A 20,340-nucleotide genomic window follows, 5' to 3' on the forward strand; every position below is an offset into this window, starting at 1 on the left:
TGTACAACATAACCCTGAAGCTAAATCACAGAAAACAAAAATCGAGTAATTTTTACCTTGTAAAATAATGAAACCATTCAAAATCAATGCATATATAAATTATAAATGCTTAGTGTTCACTGTCACAGGAAAACTATTACTTCAATTTTTACTTGAATTACTTTTATTCCAATCACATAGAATTATTACTTTTCAATTTTATCTTGAATTTTTGTTTGTCTTTAGTCTGAATTCTCAGAATTCCCCTCACAGAAGTCTGCAATCTTATTTAAAGGAGACTAATTTGGGGCACCTGCAGAGATTCTTTTTTCCTTAACTTTTCATGGGTTATATTTCCTCTTGCATGTTCACCACAGTATATGTGTGTTTCAAAAACCATCTTTGAGTATTTCCATTTTCTGAGGTAAGACTGTATCACTTTCTTTTTCCCGATGACATACTTTCTTCTTGAATTCCATAGAAATATGAGGGAAGGTTTGCATTCCAGTTTCACTTCACAGTGAAAACAACAAAAATTAAAGTAAATTGGTTGGTTGGAATTTCAGACAACTAAAGCATTTTCTCTGGTTTTGCTTATCTGATTTGTCTTATTATTATCATAATAGAAGGTATTTTCTTTTATAGATAATGTATTCATCCTGCATCTAACCTAATAGCTGTTCAGGTGTTCATTCATACTGTCTGTGGAAAAATTGTTAACACAATGTAATAGTAATAATATAAAACTAAAATAATATTTTTGAGATGTTTACAGAGATCTTGTTACAGCATTATTTGAGCACTTTAGATTCTTTAGAGCATTAGTCTTTGCACTTTTTGGAAAGATAGGGTAGTATTAGTTGAGAACCATGTATTTGTTTGCTTTCTAATTGCTCATATCTGAGACCTCCATGAACTGTTACATAGCTCCCTTCTCGCCCCTTCATGCATCCAGAATGAGGGAAGATGGGAGGGTCAGGATGCAGAGATGCGAGTTCAGTTCTCACCCTGACACTGTCCTGACAACTCCCGGTACCTGGGATAATTTTTAGGTGATTTCTAGCAAACATTTTATTTGCTTTTCCTTTGTTGGTTCCCATTAACACATCATACCCTTAAAATCTGGCTTTACCTGACTTGCAAGATTCTCCTCTTTTAGTGACCCTTAGGTGTTTTTCTAAGGTTAAGTTGCTGCTAAGATGAAAAGAAACATAGTTTGGATCTCTTCCTGGTTGTTGAACACAGACAGGGGAAGCAATGGAGGACTACATATCTTGTAGAACTCTGATGCTGTATTTAACATTAATTTTATTCTAGCTTCACATTGCTACTTAGACCTTCTCAGGCTCTTCTCCCCTTCCTATAGCACTAGTTTCTTTCCATTAATCTTGCTCTTTCTTTTTTTTGTTCTATGTGTCTCTGAAAACTGGATTCCTTTTCGAATAATACAAATGTTTGCAATGCTTTTCTGTACCAATATACTTATTCAGTTTTACTTTAATTTAAAATACAATATGATATAAATTCGTAAAAATAAAAATCTCTCTAGTGTTTTGTGAATTAATACTGTGTACATATACAAGTTATCCAGAATTTTGTAATGTATTACTTTCCTATGCAGGCACCAAAATGATCTGTCAGATAAACATAATATCCTTTATAAGTTCACATGCTACCTCTGTTTATCCTTCATCCTTATTTTTGCTCCTTCCTCTGTCTTTCATTTTCCCTTCTAATGACTTCAAAGAAAGATTCTGGTGTTGTCAGCTGTTCTCCTTTTAATATTAGTACATCTCTTGCTTCTGCTACTGCCTTTTTGAAGCTGTGCTACCATCAAACAGCTGAGAAGTGAACTGTCAGGTGAAAGTCATCTTGAAGCTAGTGCACTCACTAAGTACAAGAACTACAGAAGTAAAAAAAAAGGATTAATGTTCTTTACATTTTCATATTCTGTTAATGTACTGATGTTAGCAATTTCTCCATGGTTAAAGTAGTAATTAGCTTCATACATTCACAAGGCAAAAATCCCATGTCTTTGTCAAAAGCATTTTTAAAAATAGGAAGAAAATCACAATAATCTACTTGTTTCAGGTGTATTTTACTTGAAAATAATTACACATTTTGAATTTTATTTAAAAAAAAATATGTTATTCATTTATAAATACACCTGATTCTACCAGGTGGTGATATTGCATCTATATCTCTCGCAGATAATTAATAAACATTTAATTACAGTGAGAAATCTTAGACAAGATGCTTTTGATATATGAATGGGTATGAATCAGAAAGCATGTATAAGATGAATATTTAAGTCAGAATCTTAAGGGAAAATATAAAAGGACTACAACTTGTGTAATGCCTACCTTTACCTAGTATGGCAGCCAGTGAGAATCAGGAAAGATCTGTGCCTTCTTCCCTTGTTCATATTTATGTGTCTGAAAATGAAGGGAAGGGCATACAATACTGATGTATTGTTTTAATACCTTGTAGCAGTTAATGTATATATATATGTGTACATATATGTATATGAGAAAATAAGTGTTTATACGAATAATAAAAACCTCATATACAGAAAACAAGCTTACTTACAGCTAACTGATAGGCAAAATATGAGAATCAGTAACTGTACTGAGCATGTCAGTTTACTAAATTGCACCATATGGTTGTTGAATAACATTTTCCTATTTATTGTCATTATTAGGAAAGACTTTATCAACAGTTGGTTGAGAGTAACAGATAATAGGGACTAGCTGTTGTTTGTACGGGCTGCTAAAAAAACAGACTGTCTGTTTAAAAACATAGGCAAAATGATAACATATGAATGATCTACAGAAAATTACTACAGATGTCAGAGGCAAAGAAACTAACCCAAGAAGAGCCAGTTTGCACATAATTTTTAATTGATAATAAAACATATCTATTTGGATATGAAGACATATTTACTTACGTTCCTAATAATTATGTTTTCCCTAGTAATTTTCAGTATGCATTTAAGAAGCATACTAATGGTAACAGTTGATGGACTAAAAACGTCTAGACTTATTGCAGCTACCTTATCTTTAAATTATTAGTTGAATGTGAGAATATTTCTCTTGAAGTATGTCAAGAGAAAAAGTCTGAAAACATGCACAATAAAGAAATGTATCATTAATTGTTCATAATCTTTACAGATGTTATAACAAAGTGTTCTTTTTATAATGTTTGTTTTCTCTGATGTTTGAAAAGCTAAATCAAATAGTAAATTGTGATACTATAGTATTTTTTTACTCTCACCTTTGTCATCTTAATGATACTGCTGGATACAGAGGAAAGTTTGCCTTCAATTAATGTAAAGATCTCCATAGGCTTTATGCAACTACAGTGGTATAACAGTAAATTTTGTCATTTGGTTATTTTCTTTACTGTGACCTGTTATCAGCTGATAATAGAGGGTGCAATCTTATTCTCACAGTTACTCAATCAGGGTCCTATATATAGATAGAAGACTCTTCAGTGTCATGCAGGCATTGTGACTGGAGATGGCATTGCGAAGGTATGGAATATTTTTGGAATGAACTACACTTTCAAAAGTTTGACTATATCCATTTTTGTTTCCAAAGCTGGTGAAAAGAATTTTGGAGAACAGTTTCTTCACTTGTATCTTGTGGACGGAAGACCAACAGTTCGGTTTAGCTGTGGAAACTCTCAGAACATTCTGACTGTATCCGTCAACCAACCCATTAGCAATGGCATGCTAATCCCTATCACAATAAGGTAAGAATTTACCACTGTGTCATATTAAAGAGTTTTAGTCATATATGTTGAGCAATAAAGTGTGACTTCACCCTTTCTTTACATTAAAAAGACAGGTCATACTGGAAAGCCAAAATTATATGCATATTTGGAAATGTATTTGATAAGGTAGTGGCCTTCATTGAAAATACATTTTAGTTCACATAGATTAGTTGGGTTCTTTGGAGAACTTATTAACTGTTCAAACTCCAGACACTTTTACAGATACAAATTTCAGTTTGAGAACTGAAACAATGTAAACATCTTGTTGGAAGTTACAAATGGGTAAGCTCATCATTCATGGTCATTATTTTAAACATTGAATAAATTAATTTGTCCTCAGAAATCTAGTGCTAAATATAGGACTAATTTATTCTTTAATTTTAAGATGAAAAATTAAAAAAAGGCGTGCCTATGTCATCTTGCAATGCAGTAAGCTGTCATACCTGCATATGCAACTTTACTGCCAGCAGTATACAATAGTAGCTGACCAGCCCTGTCATTTTTCTTCTAGCACAATAGTTCTCAGCATGGTTAGCTCATAATTTTGAAAAAACATATTGGCATCATGCCTTGGTAATGGGTTAACACTTTTCTGTTCATAGAATTTCACATATGCAGTTTAAGAAAAAAGGAAGAATTAAGTAAAACAAATGTGTTATGTTTATATTACTAACACTAAAATAATGGCAAAAAATACTTAGTATTTAATTCAAAAATATTTTAGAAATACTTCAGATGTCCATATAAAATTTCAAGTTTCTATGACTAAGATATGATTTTGTTTCTTACATACTTAAAATATCAGAGCTAATTACTGCATCTGAACTGTGATGTGAGGAAACTTATTGCACAAGTTGTTAAATTTAAGGTAGTTTTAACTAGGACCATTTTTCCTGCTAGGAGATGGTATATAAAGGAGACCACGAAAGTTTCCTTGAAACATGTTAGGTTTCTCAAGATTGACTCCTTACTACCAAAAAGAAAGGGTAAAAAAACCCCCGTCACCTGAAGATTTTCTGTTTTTTTCTACACCATATCTCTATGTTGTAAATGCTGTGAAATTCTGAACTGTGGCCCATACCAGGAAGTTTGATGGTCTTAGTATAGAGTAACTTGATATGGGGAGAAAAGAGTGTTTAGGCTTTTTGTTTTGTTAGATTTTATGCTTTCCCTACCATACTCTTCTAGAAACAAACTTGTTAGTACATAGATACAATATCTCTTTTCAATATATAGAAGGATGAGAGGATCTGCCATTTAAGAAACTGTTTCATTCCCATTTTATATTTCTTCTCAGCTGCAGGCCTGTATATTACTCTTACGCTCCATTTAAAGCAGAATTTTTTATTCCTTTTATTCTATATTAGTATTAGTGACTCGTATTAACAAAGTGAAGTCTCATAGCATACATTCAAATCTAATTAGCTTATTAAATCTAATTAACTTATTAGCTGACAGTGTATTAATTTATTTTAGGATTTTTGTACAAATTGTAAATGTATATAAAAATTTACAAAGAAATTTCCACCTGTTCCTCTCCCTATTAGCCAGCAGATAAGTAGAAGTACTTCTACTTGATAGAAGTATACAGCTCGATACTGACAAATCATTCCAAGTTTGTTTTTTAATCTCAGACTACTCCTGTGTGAGACATTGATCAACTGATCATCTACACTGTGTTAGCTGTGGTAACATTGTCTCTGCTTCTCAATACTAAGACATTAAATGCTGTACAGATCTCAAAGTCTTATAATATCTTAGCAAAAAGATGCAGCTAAATGGCATTGTTAAGATTGATGCTAATTATAGATTCAGGTTCACAATTAAAAATAAATGCATTTCCCTATTTTACCTTAAAATTCACACTTGTATGTTTATAGCTTCAGTCGTCGTGTTGTTACATGAATAAGTAATGTCAGTGTAATTTACACATTACCTTTGTTTACTGGAATTCACATTACTGCCTTTCAAACAGTGGCATAACAAATAACTTGCAAAATGTGTTTGTAGACTATGGCTGGCTGGGATTTACAGGCATCTGAGTTTATGGGCTTGGCCTTCAAAATGACTAGTGATTATTCTTGTAAGTCCTTCTAAAATGTAGAGAGAGCAGTATATCCTTCACCAAGCAGCAATAAAATTGTAGTTCTTCAGCAATCATCCTTAACCTCTACCAATGCAAAACGCAAACTTGACAAGGCATTTGTGGCCCCCAGAAACTTCTATCATAGGCTGTAAAATACGAATCCATGACAAAACTGTTAATTTATATTCTCGTAGTGGCAGTTGACGATAGATAGCTCTATCTGTATATTTTACCTGCAAAATTAATGATATTTCTTTTTCCCTGTAATGCAGGAAAAGTGACAGAGACTGGAATAACTAACTTTTTTTTACTGTTTGAAAACACTCCAATTAGGAGACAATATTTCTGTTAAAATTTACTTTGATTAAGGCTATAAGGACACTTATTCCAGTTCTGGATGCAACTGTGGCTCCAGTGGATAAACAGCATAGTTAATGCAACCAGTAACTTCTATAGAAACTGATTTTCATCTTCTCAAACCTTATCTTTCTAAATCCATCATACACATGAAGGTAAAATATCATCATATAGTTTACAACTATTACTTTCTCTTAACTACATGATTATCTTCCCTGGATATGACCATTTCCTTCCAACCTCATGAAGATTAAATGAGTTCAGTCGTTGTCTTTATGGCCCTTGTGAAATAACAGATTTAACAAAACAAAACAAAACAAAAAAATACCCTCCATTTGCTAATTTTTTGCCTTGCATTGAGAAACCAGAGACCTGGTTCAATCTTCTTTTATTCATTTTTTTCATTTTCTGTTTATTTTAGAATGATTTTATTGTTGGTTTTGAAAATGTCCATTCGTTTCAATCTAATTTATTTTATTTCATAATTGAAATTGTATTGATCTTTTCAGTTAGAGATGTGAGCATCTACTTGAGATGTAGCTTGGATTGCTTTTATGGATTTGTCCTTTAAAATGATTCAAAGAACATTAGTTCAAACACAGTTCTTTCCATGTGTGAGTTCTTAAATGTGTTTGCCTGACACAAAATTTGCTGTATGTTCTTTGTGGTTAAAGTGATGTGATTGTCACTGGAGCCAGATGGTGTTTCTTCAATTCAGTGCTTGAAGGAAAGTAAATTTAACAAGCAAGAGACTGAGAAAATCAATTCACAAGGATTTTGATATTCTAGATAGTAGGATGGATTTCAACTTTTAAAGTAAGAAAACTGGGGTGGTTTTTTAGACATCCTACAATTTTCTTCTCTAAAAGATAATTTTTTAAATTCTATTTCCTTACAAATTTTTGATTGTCTGTTCTTGACAGTGATGGAGGACACCACATTCTCTTCTGTGTGGAATATTCTAGGCAAGCATTAATTAAAATCTTGCTTGTATGGAATAGTGTCACTTTTTTCTATCTTATTTACTTGTACAATTGTCAGAATTTTGCTCTGGAATTTAATGAATATAATTCCAATCCCCACAGAGCTTTATTTTTGTATTATGTGCATTAATATTTCATGTAACTTCCAAGTAAACATATTGAATGTAGTTGTTTCCAGTTTTCTGTCACACTTTAATCAGTAGTATGGATGTAAACATTTACTCATGGCTGAGAAGGGCACCTCTGGCTGTCCATAAAAGCACTTATTTGTTAAATAAATTATTCAGATAATGTTGTTTGGCCAACTATAGCCTATACCATGCAGTTGTAGAGAAGATGTTGAATTTATTACTTGGTCTTCATGCTTCTGTGGCAGATGGCACATTCTAAACTCTGGAAGTCCTAAACCTCTACATGGAAACTTTGGCAAGACTACATGATTATATCACTGGTTTCAATGTTTTACCTACACTTCCAATTTCTACTTTTGCATGGAAGACTTGGTTGTATGAACTGATCTTACGACATTATTTATTGCATGTGCGTTCCAAAAGTGGTTTTTTTTAAGAATATGTAAATCATCATCCATACAATTTATTGACTCATTTTGAGTCATGAGGCTTACCTATTTTATGTCATCATTCCAGGATTGTTTTTATATTAGTGTATACTTTTAAGTCATCATTTTATTAGTATTTACAGGTGCTAGGTGCTTTGCATATTGTGCAAATATTAATGAAAATTGTATTTAATCAGTAAAACAAAAAATTACTAATTTTCTCATGTTTTGCAACTGTTTACAACATTATCAGTTACAGGAATACAGGGGTTTTTTTAATTTGGTAGACTGGAAAAATCTGAGCAGTTATTTGTAAGAGTCAGTGGCTTTCTATCTGGACAGGTATATTGTGTAGCCTACGTTTGTGATGTGTGGAAGACATTTTGCTGTCTTCAAATACCGCTAAGCTTCATACTTGCAGTACTGAGTTCCAACATAATCAATTATGTGATGACTGAGAAAAGGAAAGGTGTTTCGGTAGATAACTTTAGCCAACTCGATGCAATATTGCTGTCATCTTAATACATCTCCACCTTCCAAAATTCTTTGAAGATTAACAGTGAAAGCAACTTGGGAGAGATTTAAGGATTGTTATTCTATCATAAGAATTTATAAACTGATAAAAGAAAACACATTTAGACATGGTTTTGAAAAAGAATGTCTTATTGCATATTTTAATTTTGAATTCTAAATCGTCACATGCATGAACTGTACTCATGTGGATATAGTGTATATAAAGTATGTAAAGCTGGAGACTTGACGTACAGAGAACTCAGCATTCGAGCATGTTCTGTGACCATCAGCACAGTTCAAGACACTCCTCCTGCATGACCTTTAAGGCAGAATGGTGGGCACTCATCTGAGAGCAAAGACTTCAGCCCTGGCAGGGAAGTCTGTACCATCTATAGCGGTTGCTGATGCCTTCAGGCAGGTGAAGCTGCTGAAGGGAGAGACAGTAATGAGAACTCAGACTTCAGTCAGTCCATAGAACTTTCTCCTGGGCAGGGACAGGCAGCAGACTTGTCTGCAAAACGTGGATAACCTCCTGCAGCAAGTGGTTGAGCTGCAGGATGCAGGGACAAGGCTACATAACATCAGAGGGTCTGAGAAGGAGTTAGGTAGTTGGTTCTAAGAGTGCTCTGCTGTGGACCCACAGCCAATCAGCCAGTAACACCCCCACCAGCATAAACAAAAGCAGGGGGTCCAATAATGCAGAAGAATGGAAGACTGCAATGGCAAGGACCACCAGGAGGAAGACACTTCCCCCAGTGTCTCAGCTGCCCTTGCAGAACCATTTCACTGCTCTGCAGACTGAAGGAGAGATGCTGGAGATGAGTAAGGTAGCTTGATCTATTGTCTGTGTAACAACCAGCACAACTAAGAAAAAGTAAAGTTTGATGGTAGTAGGAGAGTCTCTTCTGAGTGGTATAGAGGAACTCATTTGACAACCTGACCTATGCTCTAGAGGTGTACTTCTTACTGAGGGCTCATTTCAGGGATGTCACCAAGACATTGCTAGAGCTTTTATAGTTCATTGACTATAATCCCCTGCTATTGATTCACATGGATGCCAGTGATACAGAGAAAGCACTTGACACTGTCCCACACAGCGCTCTTGTTTCTAAATTAGAGTGACATGGATCTGATGGATGGACCACTCGGTGGACAAGGAATTGGCTGCATAGTCAATGACTTGATGCCCAATGATGGGTGGTGGTCCTCAGGGGTCAGTATTGAGACTGGCACTGTTTAACATCTTTGCTGGGGACAACGATGGTGTGATCACATGCACCCTTAACAAGTTTGCTGATGACACCAGACTGCATGGTGCAGTCAACATGTTGGAGGGAAAAGATTTCAGAGGGATGTTGACAGGCTTGAGATATGGACCTGTGCAAACTGCATGAAGTTCAATAAGGCCAAGAGCAATGTCCCTCACAGGAGTTGGGGCAATCCCAAGCACAAATATAGGCTGGGAGTGAATTGTGTGCAACCTTGAAGAGAAGGACTTGGGGGTGCTTGTTGATGAACAAGCTTTGGCTGGCCCCTCCCTGGAAGTGTTCAGGGCCAGGTTGGATGCGGCCTTGAGCAGCCTGATCTAGTAATATGTCCCTGACCACGGCAGGGGAGTTGGAGATAGATGATATTTAAGGTCCCTTCCAATGTAAAACATTCTATGATTCTATAAAAGCTGTAGGACATTAAGTAGTTTTAATACATGTTTAATTACATTTGTAATTACTTTTAGAACGATTGTACATAGAGCCACACATGTTTATATTTACTACATTTTTTATAGAAATTGTGGATCATGATAACTCAGCACAAGTCTTAGCAGGACAAAACCTAAAAATGGGTTTCATAGAGATTATTTTCCACTGAAATTAGCATCAGTTGATGACAGTTTATCTGGCCTTGTAAAAACAGCGAAGCACTCAGTTCAGTTTGCAATGTATACCTGTTCTGTAAAATCATCATGACATTTGTCACTGTAAGGTTGGAATGTTTGTGCAGTGTATGCTGATGTGAAGTTTGTACTCTGAAAACTTTAATACCAGTTCCATCAACCTCAGTGTTACAATTTTACATAATTAAATCACTGTATCTCTTATTCAGTCTAAATAATAGTCCCATATACATGCATTACATCTAACTAACACATATAAATTCTTGCATATGCAATTAAAATTTACCATTTGATGGAACATTAGAATCAACCAGTTAAATTATTCTTTGTGGCTTACTAGCTGGTATAACTCAAGAGGATAGACTGTCATAAAGGGTATAGGAAAGATTACTTTTGGATTTTGCTTCCGTTTCAGATTTTATGTTTGATCAGAACATGCAGTGCATTTAGAAACATCTGTCACTTTCTGAAACAATTTTTTTGCTTTCATTCAGCAACAGTATTTAGTATTTCATCAGTGATCTGTCAAAGCCAACAAACCAACTGTTCTCGCTATTCAAGCTCATTAGCTACTGACTAGAAGAGCAGATGTTTTAATTCCTGTACCCTTCATGATCTGATTTAGATTAGGTCTTCTTAACTGACCTTACAGAAATATCTCAAGAACACAGAAACACAGAATTACATGATTGTTTAGGTCGGAAGAGACCTATTGAGATCACCCTGTCCAACAGTCCTGCACAAGCAGGGTCACATAAACTATGTAGGATCATGTCCAGTCATGTTTTGAATATCTGAAAGAGGCTCTACTCTCTTACTCACCTTTGCTGCCTTTTGCTGAACTCAGTTCTGTAAATTCATCTCTTTCTTGTACTGGGGAGGCCAGAAATGAATACAGCGCTGCAGATTTGGTCTCAATGCAGAAGAAACAGGGAAAATTGCCTCCTTTGACCTGAAAGACAGTCTTGCTGGTAAAGACTGAGATATCTCAGCCTTTTCCATGTCCTTTGTTAGCAGGCCACCTTCCCCATTCAGCAGTGACCCTACATTTTCTTCAGTCTTCCTTTTGCTGCTGCATTCTTGTAGCAGCCTTTCTTGTTGCCCTGTGTCACTTGCCATAGTCAAGTCCTTTCCTAACCCTGTCACTGCAAGATCAGACAGCAACTCTATACACTTCCTGGATAATCTGTCCATGTTTCATTGCTTATACACTTCCTTTTTATATCTGAATTATATTTGAAGCTCCTTGTCCACTCATGCAGGCCTACTGCTTTATTTTCTTGATTTCCTCCTTACTGGGATAGACCTTTTTGAGCTTCTAGGAGGTGATATTTGAATATTGACCACGTATCCCAGACTGCTCTTCCCTCAAGAGCCATATCTCATGGGTTTCTTTCAAGTAGATCCCCAAAGAGACCAAAAACTGTTCTCTGACATCAAGGGTTGTGTTCCTGCTTTTTGCCTTGCTCCCTCCTCTTAGGATCCTGTATTCTACCCTGTCATGGTCACTGCAGTCAAGGCTGCTTCTGGCTTTTATGCCTCCAACTAGTTCTTCCTTGTTTGTAACTCTCAGGTCCAACAGAACTCCTGTACTTATTGGCTCCTTGATAACCTTTGCCATGAGATTGTCAAAGCACTCTAGAAGTCTTCCAGATGGTTTGAGTCCTGCTGTATCATCCCTCCAGCAGGTACCTGGGTGGTTAATAACTCTGGTTCTAGTCCAAAAATTCTACTAAAAACTGTTGCATCTCTGTCTTAATTGGGTCATGGCCAGATAGGTTGCTTCATTCAATTATGAAAGAACTGTAGGTCCCATAGGATTTGGTAATTTTTGTTTCCTCAACATGGACAAATCCTGATAGAATACTCATAATAAATAGCATTTCTACAGTAAATTCTTGTAGATTAATGTCTTATTAGTTTCACAGTGTATTTACTGACTTAAGAATTCTCTTCTTTTACCCTTTTTTTTCATTTTATGGCTGCTATCGTAATGGGAGGACAGAAGTGCCATGTGTTTTGGCCATGATTTTTTATTTCCTTTTCTGTTAAACAGTGTGATTTTTTAAGAATCATATTGTGATTTTGCTTAGATATATTTAATTTCAAGTTGAGTAGATTTATTCTAAATATAAAATTGAATTTCTATCACTAACTGATTTTGGATCGTTTATTCCAAAGTACCTCACCACAGACTAGTTTGTAGTATATGGTGTCACAATGCTTTTATGCATGTTCTCATTCACGTCATGTCATTTTACTTTTATCTCTGATAGGAGAGCTATATTACTATAGAAGTGATATCTGCTGTGTTTTCTTATTTGCAGAGCTGCAGTTAGGGAGCTGCAGTAAATGTCTTTTGAGTATCTGCAAGGATGTGTACTCCAGAAGCTAAAACAACAGATTGAAAAAAATGCATTGAAGAAGTTTTAATCACTTCTCTTTCTAGGTGTGAGTTTCATTCCATCTCTTTCAAAGACATTCATAACAATATGAATTTTTAAATATAAACTGTAGCAACAGTTTTCAGTGATACTAAGCAGCACACTACAGCACTGTCAGCTGCCTTCCCTGAAGTGGCAGGCATCCATACCTCTTCTCACAGGTGTGGTGCTGGTCACCCACCATTATACTGAACTGGACTCTGAGGTCCAGATGCAATTCTATGACCTACCTGAAACCACAGAGGCAACATAAGAAAGGAAAAGTATATTTACTCTATTTCAAAAATAAATATACTGATTGTTGATTATTCATTTTATTTAAGAAAAATTCCAATGAGTCATACTCCACCTAATCTTTCCTGCTTTTAAGTTATATATCTGGTCTAAATGAGTTCATCTGTATAATTTTGTGGGTTTATGGCAAAAAATAAAGATTAATACAATACTCAGACTATTACTGCTCGCTAGGCCTTTTTGCCATTCAGCGAAAAGTTTGCAGCTGGTGTTTAGGTTACCTGCCTCCACTGTAAGATAGAGTCAGTGTTTAAATGATGAACATTCTGAAAAGACAGAATAAGGTTGCAAAATAAAATTTATTTATTTCTCACAACCCTTTTTCACCATTGATAACCTCTTCTTTCTGTTGCTATTACTGCAACTTCAAATCTGTATGAAAATTCAAACTTCTGATATTCTCAGCCTTAATGATAAAAGGAACACATTTTATAAATGTCTCCAGTACCGTGAAAAATAATAGTGCAAAGTGACAAATTTACTTGACTTTTAAACTAATTTCTCTTTCCTAAGTCCTGTTAGTATGGCACAGCATCCAATCTCCTGTCGAACACCAAATTTTAAAAATTAGATTTTTTGGTAATTTTATGTAATCGAATTTTATGTGAAATCTGGCATTGTGTTACAATAAATTCTGTCTCGGAGCAAATGCTGACTTTTAACTCAAAACGATTCTCTGAACTTGAGCTTGAAATTGACGTAGTAAATTCTTGTCTGCCCTTCAGTGTCCTGAAAAAAAGAGGGCATAATTTAGCCTCTATTCCTCAAGGCATCGTCCACCAGAATTTAAACTTTTTACTTGTTAGAATAAGAGAAGCTACAGGCCACTGCATTCCCTGTAAGAAACAAGGATAGCTCATTCTCTTATTTTCATCTATGTTATTATCTGCTTTAAGAATCATAGAATCTATGATTCTCTGTTATTACCTATTTTAAGAATATAACATACTTCATCAGTATTACCAATGCTGCTGGAGGATATTTATATTTATGAGAATGTTCAATTTAGCATAATAAAGTAAAATCAGGTAACACATAAAAAGCACAGTAATCTCTGCAGTACATCATTTTGGCTTGCTTTTTAGGATGAACTACTCTATCCTAAAAGAAAAGGAAGCTGGTAAATCCTGTCTCATTTAGACACTTCTCGCCTAACAATGCATAATCCAAAAATCGGCACAAGAAGTAGTTCTACTGATCTGTGGTTTTGATTGCATAAGCATTGTGTCCTGGGAATACATTTATTTACTACAGATTTTATTATAATGTACACATATACATATTATACGGAAGAAAGACTGCTATGATCTTTCTTCAAACCTGTGACAAGTGGTGACCTTCGATTTCAATAAAGTTGTTTCACTTCCTAGACGTTTATATTGAAAATAGAGATATGGTCTTGTTTCTTATTTTGCAGTGTTACTTTGCTCGCCTGCAGGCATAATTGTCTCATAACTATGTAAAATAACTACTCATTCAACATCAGGAATTGAAGATTTAACTTTTCATTGATGTAAAGCACATACAAAGAAATGTGTTACGATGGTGAGCAAAAAGGAAAATCCTTCTGAAGCCACTCCTATCTTGTCAATGATCATTTTGACATGAGTCAAGCTTTATGTTTTGTATACTGTCCCAGTGAGAGTGCTTGTATAGCATAGTCATGGAATGGAAGGAGTTTTTAATCTTTCAGTGTTTAAGGTATATTCCTGGCCACTATTTTTGTTTTATTTCCATCATTCTCCATCTCTTAAGAATAAGATCATACTTGAAAATAATTATGTATGTTATGAGCTTTGACTACTATTTTTATTGTATTCTTTTTTTCTGTAAATTTGAAGAGGAATTCATACTGAGAATTGCATTCAATTCATTATCGATTGTAAAGAAAAACCAAGTGGTTAAAGACAGCATATTTTATTTGTGTTTTTCCAACTATGGTTGAGATGGGTAAAAGGAATAGGACTAATAAGAGACACTTACAAACTTTGTAATATCAGAATTCACGCATTTAAACAAGATCAGATGTTTTATGACCATGGTAATCTCTAATGTATGTTTCATTGTTATGCATATTACAAATAAATTGGTAATTAGATATGTGAATAGATTGTTAGCTTTTCATGCTGTAACCTTCAGAAAGTATGAGTAGAGTGCTGTATAATTCAGAACAGTCTGACACATACGTATTTAGCAGCTCCTCTTATCAAAAGTAACATAAAGAGTAGCTAGTGTAATTTTCAGAAACAAGAATAACCAGAAAATCTCATTTTCCAAAGAAAGCTCTAGGATTAATAGTCACATTAAAGAAACAGTTTCAATGCATTCTTGATAACTGCAATAGTTATTTATTTATTTCTCAGTGACTGATGATGCTAATAGCAGTTATCAGTTTACATGATTTTGCTGAAGCTCCATGTCACAATTTACTGGGTCTTCGGAAGACAATAAGCTGTGGATTTACCAGAATTAAGGTATATATTATGAAATATAATGAATACACATTTCATTACCTTTTAATTCTAGATTTGTCTTTGTGTTATAGTTTCAGAATTCCATGTTTTGAAGAATCTCTGTGTTTCTGCAAAGAAAATATCAGGATTAAAGTTCTAATAGTCTGTACAGCTCAATTCCTGTTTTCTGGATACATCTGCTTTGAAAATTATATGATTTGCTTTTAAACAATATTACAACTAAAGCATTTATAAGTATTCTTTTTATTATATCATGCAAATTATAAACTGCATTTAGCCTAAATTTCCAGAATTTGCTAAGCTCTTTAGAACTCTCCCTTCATGTATTAAAGGAAACACTTCTTTAATGTTGCATACTGATCCTTTCAAGTGTGCCATAGCCCTTTTTTTCCTGCATGCTGCATAAAGCATTGTATTCCAAGTACTGCTGATGTGATTACTCACTCTCTGCAGTTTCTCTACATATGTTGTTTCTGCTCCATGATCTCACGTTATTCACTTTTTCATCTTGTGGCTGGGTGAGACTGTGAAAAAGATAGTAAGGATTTTTAAATACTTGGCTGTTCCCGCTGTTCCAGCAAATAAGCAGGAAGCAGAGTCCTGACCTGCTTGGAAGGAAGAACATTTCTTTCACTTACATGATAGTACAAAGGGACGTCTGTACTGCTGAATAGACAATAAGTATTGTATATGAAACAACACAGATACCTGTGACTTAAGGAAAAAAGGAGTCACTAGATTATGAAGGGAATAATAAACTATTAAAATATAAAATAATCTGGTATTTCGAAGGACATTTTTTCAATATTGTTTGATATTTTTTCAATATTTTCTAATATTTTGATAGTTTCACTGTTTATCTACTTATTTATAAAGTATGTACAATTCTTTAGAAATTCATCACCTCAACTAGTAACCCAGTCCTTCACACAAGGGCTTCTCAGACAACTGTTTTGTTTCTGTTAGTTTGGCACAGTACATAGAGGTACAGCAAGAGAGTATATTACCAAATAGCTTATGAAGGTGTCATGTTGTCTTCTTCCTACGAAGTGAGGTGATAATAATTTCTTACATTGTTGAGAGTTTGTAAGTTCTGAAGATCTAAAACAAAAAAAAAAAAAGGCTCTGTGAAGGCAAAGCAATTTATTCTACCTTTTTTTTCTCAAACCTGTTGTTGCTTAAGTGGAAGATCAATACAGAAATAAAATTGGTTTTGTGTGCTGGTAACAGTTCAAATTTCTCTACAGGTTTGCTTTAGCTGAAAACAATAGGAAGTATTACTTGCTCTGTGGATACAGAAAATTAGTAAAAATTAAAAAACAGTAGGCAGCTAGCCTTTGCATGAGTATCTAAAAAAGTAATGGTGGAGGAGATGGGAAAACTTATATCCCAATAAGTCAGTTCATCTCTCTTTGCTACACCTCGTGGGCACCGGTAATTGTAGAGGAATCAGAGGGCAAGTCTCCACGATGAAACAGGCAGTGAAGTCATGCAGTCTAGACTGCTGCAGGGTTAGCTGGATTTTCTCCTCTGTGCTGAGGAGCTGGGAGCAGTTCTTCATAGTCTATGTGATTGGCTCCTAGCTTAGCAGCAGACTTCCTATGTGGTTTTAAGAGTTTTATTAATCTTAGCTTGCTACTTAATTTGCACAATTCTAGAGCAGGAACAGCACTTATCTATCTCAAAAAAGAGATTAAAAGAGATTAAATGTTCTGAGGGCAAGTTAGGTATTCAAACAGATTTTAAAAGCTGTAGTACTGGGGTCCTGGAACATGATCTGTATTTTGCACTATGCATAGTAGAGTTCTGTGACCCAAAATCATCACAGGACCCCAGGTTTACAAACTTGGCATCTCTGTTTCATACAGTTCATTGGAAATCATTTTTCACGGGAGATGAGGGAAGGAAGAAATGGTGGTGGTTATTCTGCATTTTATTATTTTATTTTAATGGCTATAACCTTATTTTTATAATTTCTTGCAATCTAAAGAAATGTCAGACAAATATTTAGTATAGAGTTTACACATATGCAGAGAACAAGGAACAAAAGAGGTTGTCAGACAGCTAATTGTTTTGAGAAAATCCAGTTTAAGCCTAGCATTATATACTAGGCAGTAAGAAAATTTGGTGCTGCAAATTGAATCACTTGATTGAAGAGAGTATTGAGTAAAATTTACCCATGAATTCATTAAAGTGTCCTCCTTAGTAGTCAAGTCAGAGAGAGAGATGTGTGAGCTACATCTTTCTGAAAGTCTAAAACTCATTTAAGGAACACAACCAAGAAAGGAAGGTATTTCTCTCCCTTTGACTGAAGTACATTGGTTATGTGATAAATTTAAATTCTGGAATATAGGTAATTCAGGTGGGAAAAGTTTTCTGGTTTTTTTTAATTCATCTCTCCAGCATTTTGACTGTCCTTATTATACTTTGTTTGTTCTTTGAAGCCCACATTGACCTGCCTTTTCATTAGGCCATAAACTTTCCGTGAGACTTTCTTTCCTGCTTGCTCACTGTTATGTGTTGCTTGCCTTTTGTCCCACTTACTTTAACTTTGTTGATCTACTTTCTATGTAGTTGCTGATGCTGCTGTTATATCCATGATTACCTTCATCCAAAGGTGCTTTGCTGTTTTGTGATCATTACATGATCTTGCCCTTCACAAGAAACACAGAATTAAATAAAAATGCTCTTCACTGGATGCTGAATGCAGATGGAAAACTAAGGTGTGGGTAAATGTAGCAGAAAGTATAGGGCAGATACCTTCACCAGAAACAGGCTAGATGTGCAGAGTTGTGCACGTCATGCAATCCAAAACAAATAAAAAAGCTAGGACTAGTTTTCAAAGGCACTGCTGTCATACGGGTACTGACAAGGTTGTGCTATAAGACACTTAGGTTTGCAGGTAATAAATTTATGACCACATGTTAACAGCTTAATCTTTTAGCAAAGTGCATGCAAAGTTTGTAGAAAGTACCAGGTGCAGTGCCCAGGCACTGGCAGCAGGGGCTGCAGGGCAGCCTTTGTGAGGAGAAAGACAGTTCCACCTGGCTTCAACTGATCCCCTGCAGGGCACGGCTGAGCTCAAGGTGACGGAGCCTCAGCAAAAAAAAATGTATTTAAGGAAGCGGCAAACACCACACAAGCAGAATGAGGTGAAAGAGGAGAAAAAAGAGAAACAATCATGTGAGCATCGAGGTCAGAGAAGAAAGAGCTGGCAAGGTGCTCCAGGCACTCATGCAGAGATTCCTTTGGAGCCTGTGGAGACACCATGCCAGAACAGATAGACATGCTGTAGCCTGTGGGCTGCAGCAGGTGGGCATTTTGTGAAGGCGCTGTGGCCCTTGGAAAGCCCATGCTGGTGCAGGGAAAACGTGTGAAGAGGATGGAGCAGCAGAGAAGGGCTATCATGTGGACTAACCACAGCCCCCCTTTCCCCATCCCCTTCCTGAACTGCTTGGCATGGGGAGATACAGGAAGTGGGGATGGAGTGAAGTTGAGCCTGGAAGAAAGGGAGAAGATTTTTTAAGTTTTTTCTTAATTTCTCACCACTGAAATCTATTTAATTGGCAATAAATTAATTAATAAATTGTAAATTCATAACTGATCTCCCTATCTCAGCCCAGGAGCTTCCTCATCTTATTACTCCACCTCTGCTGTCATATTAGAGGTGGAGTGAGAGAGAGCAGCTGGGATGCATCTGGAAACTCACCAAGATCAACCCAACACAGAAGGAACTGTGAAATTATATAGTGATCTTTCTACATTCCTTGTATAAGTAGTTGTGTGTGCAAAATGTTGTTATAAAAGTTTGACCTCTGTAGTTTATTTAAATTGTAACCAGTGCTGCCTTGTGTTGGATAAGATTTTATTCTTCTGCTGTTCAACAGAAGGTAAAGGTGATTATGTTGTAGAATTATTGTACTTGCATTATAAGTGTTAGCATATACTGAACATAGAAAAGTAATTAATAGCCAGGTCTATGGCTGTTATTGTCTTTGCAGAGGCACAAAACCCATCTGCTGCATTACAGGGTATTTCAAGATACATTAACTATTTTAACATAGTTTGCAAACAAGTTCTCTGGGTCTGGGGAAAGCTTGTACTTTGCTATGTAATGACAAAACATTATATAAGGCCAAATCTGCATTTCAGTTCACACTCCAAGTGTATTAAACAGGCACATACTGTGGAGGTTTGGAGTATATTAAAATAAAACACCTCCCCAGGCTGCTAGCTGCCTTTTAGTGGAGGCTTTGCTCAATTGCAGTATCATATGTTTGCTGTATGTTTCCTCATTTAGGGAAATATTGCTTGTACAGCACCAGTTCACAGCCGTCCCTTAGGATACGTGTCCCTGTGGTTTTTCTTCTATAGCTTCTACACGATTCACAATTCTGGTCAGCTTTTTGCATTGATGGTGGATACGACTTCCTACTGAACTGATGGGTTTTAGTGAGAACACCAGGAACTAGGGATCTATACATTGTCACAGAAATTGTTTTATCACCCCTACAGTTCACATTGTCTTGGCAGAGCTGCCAGCATCCAGGGGACTAGTAGTAAATGAAAGATGTGAATGTGGGAGCTGTGGCGTAGCATGCTGTGTTGCTACTAAATTACTCAGCAGATGTTCAAAACACCTTCAGAAAATACATTTTCTCTTGCATGTGAATACATTTTATGTAAATCTGATAGGTAGTTTGGCCCCTGGGTTTTGTTCCCAGCACTGTCAGAAACCATCTTCTGCAACCTCTTTTGTTCACCCATCTGGAAAATAACAGGTTTATACTTGCCTGCCTTCTGGGGGATGGTGCACATTTTGCTCAACAGTAAATGTTGTTAAAATACAAGTCTAAACACCAGCCATAAGACAAAGCATGATCTGACCATCTCTTTCTTTGGCTGAAGTAGAGGAAAAGCAATCTTCCTGAACCAGCCATAGAAGATGATGTTTATTACTAAGACTGTGAGTTATTCCTTCAG

General features: G+C 35.6%; 1 protein-coding gene across 3 annotated transcripts in view; it reads left to right on the forward strand.

The window, feature by feature from the left end:
- Positions 1-20,340, forward strand: part of EYS (eyes shut homolog) — a 774,985-nt gene that overhangs the window by 616,554 nt on the left and 138,091 nt on the right. For all 3 annotated transcript variants that reach the window (XM_069851470.1, XM_069851468.1, XM_069851469.1), the window contains one exon: positions 3,579-3,732. In XM_069851470.1, coding sequence (XP_069707571.1) covers positions 3,579-3,732 — 154 coding nt within the window. The remainder of the gene's footprint in view (positions 1-3,578; positions 3,733-20,340) is intronic.

The sequence above is a fragment of the Phaenicophaeus curvirostris genome, chromosome 2 (genome assembly GCF_032191515.1).
Source record: "Phaenicophaeus curvirostris isolate KB17595 chromosome 2, BPBGC_Pcur_1.0, whole genome shotgun sequence".
NCBI classification, from domain to species: Eukaryota; Metazoa; Chordata; class Aves; order Cuculiformes; family Cuculidae; genus Phaenicophaeus; species Phaenicophaeus curvirostris.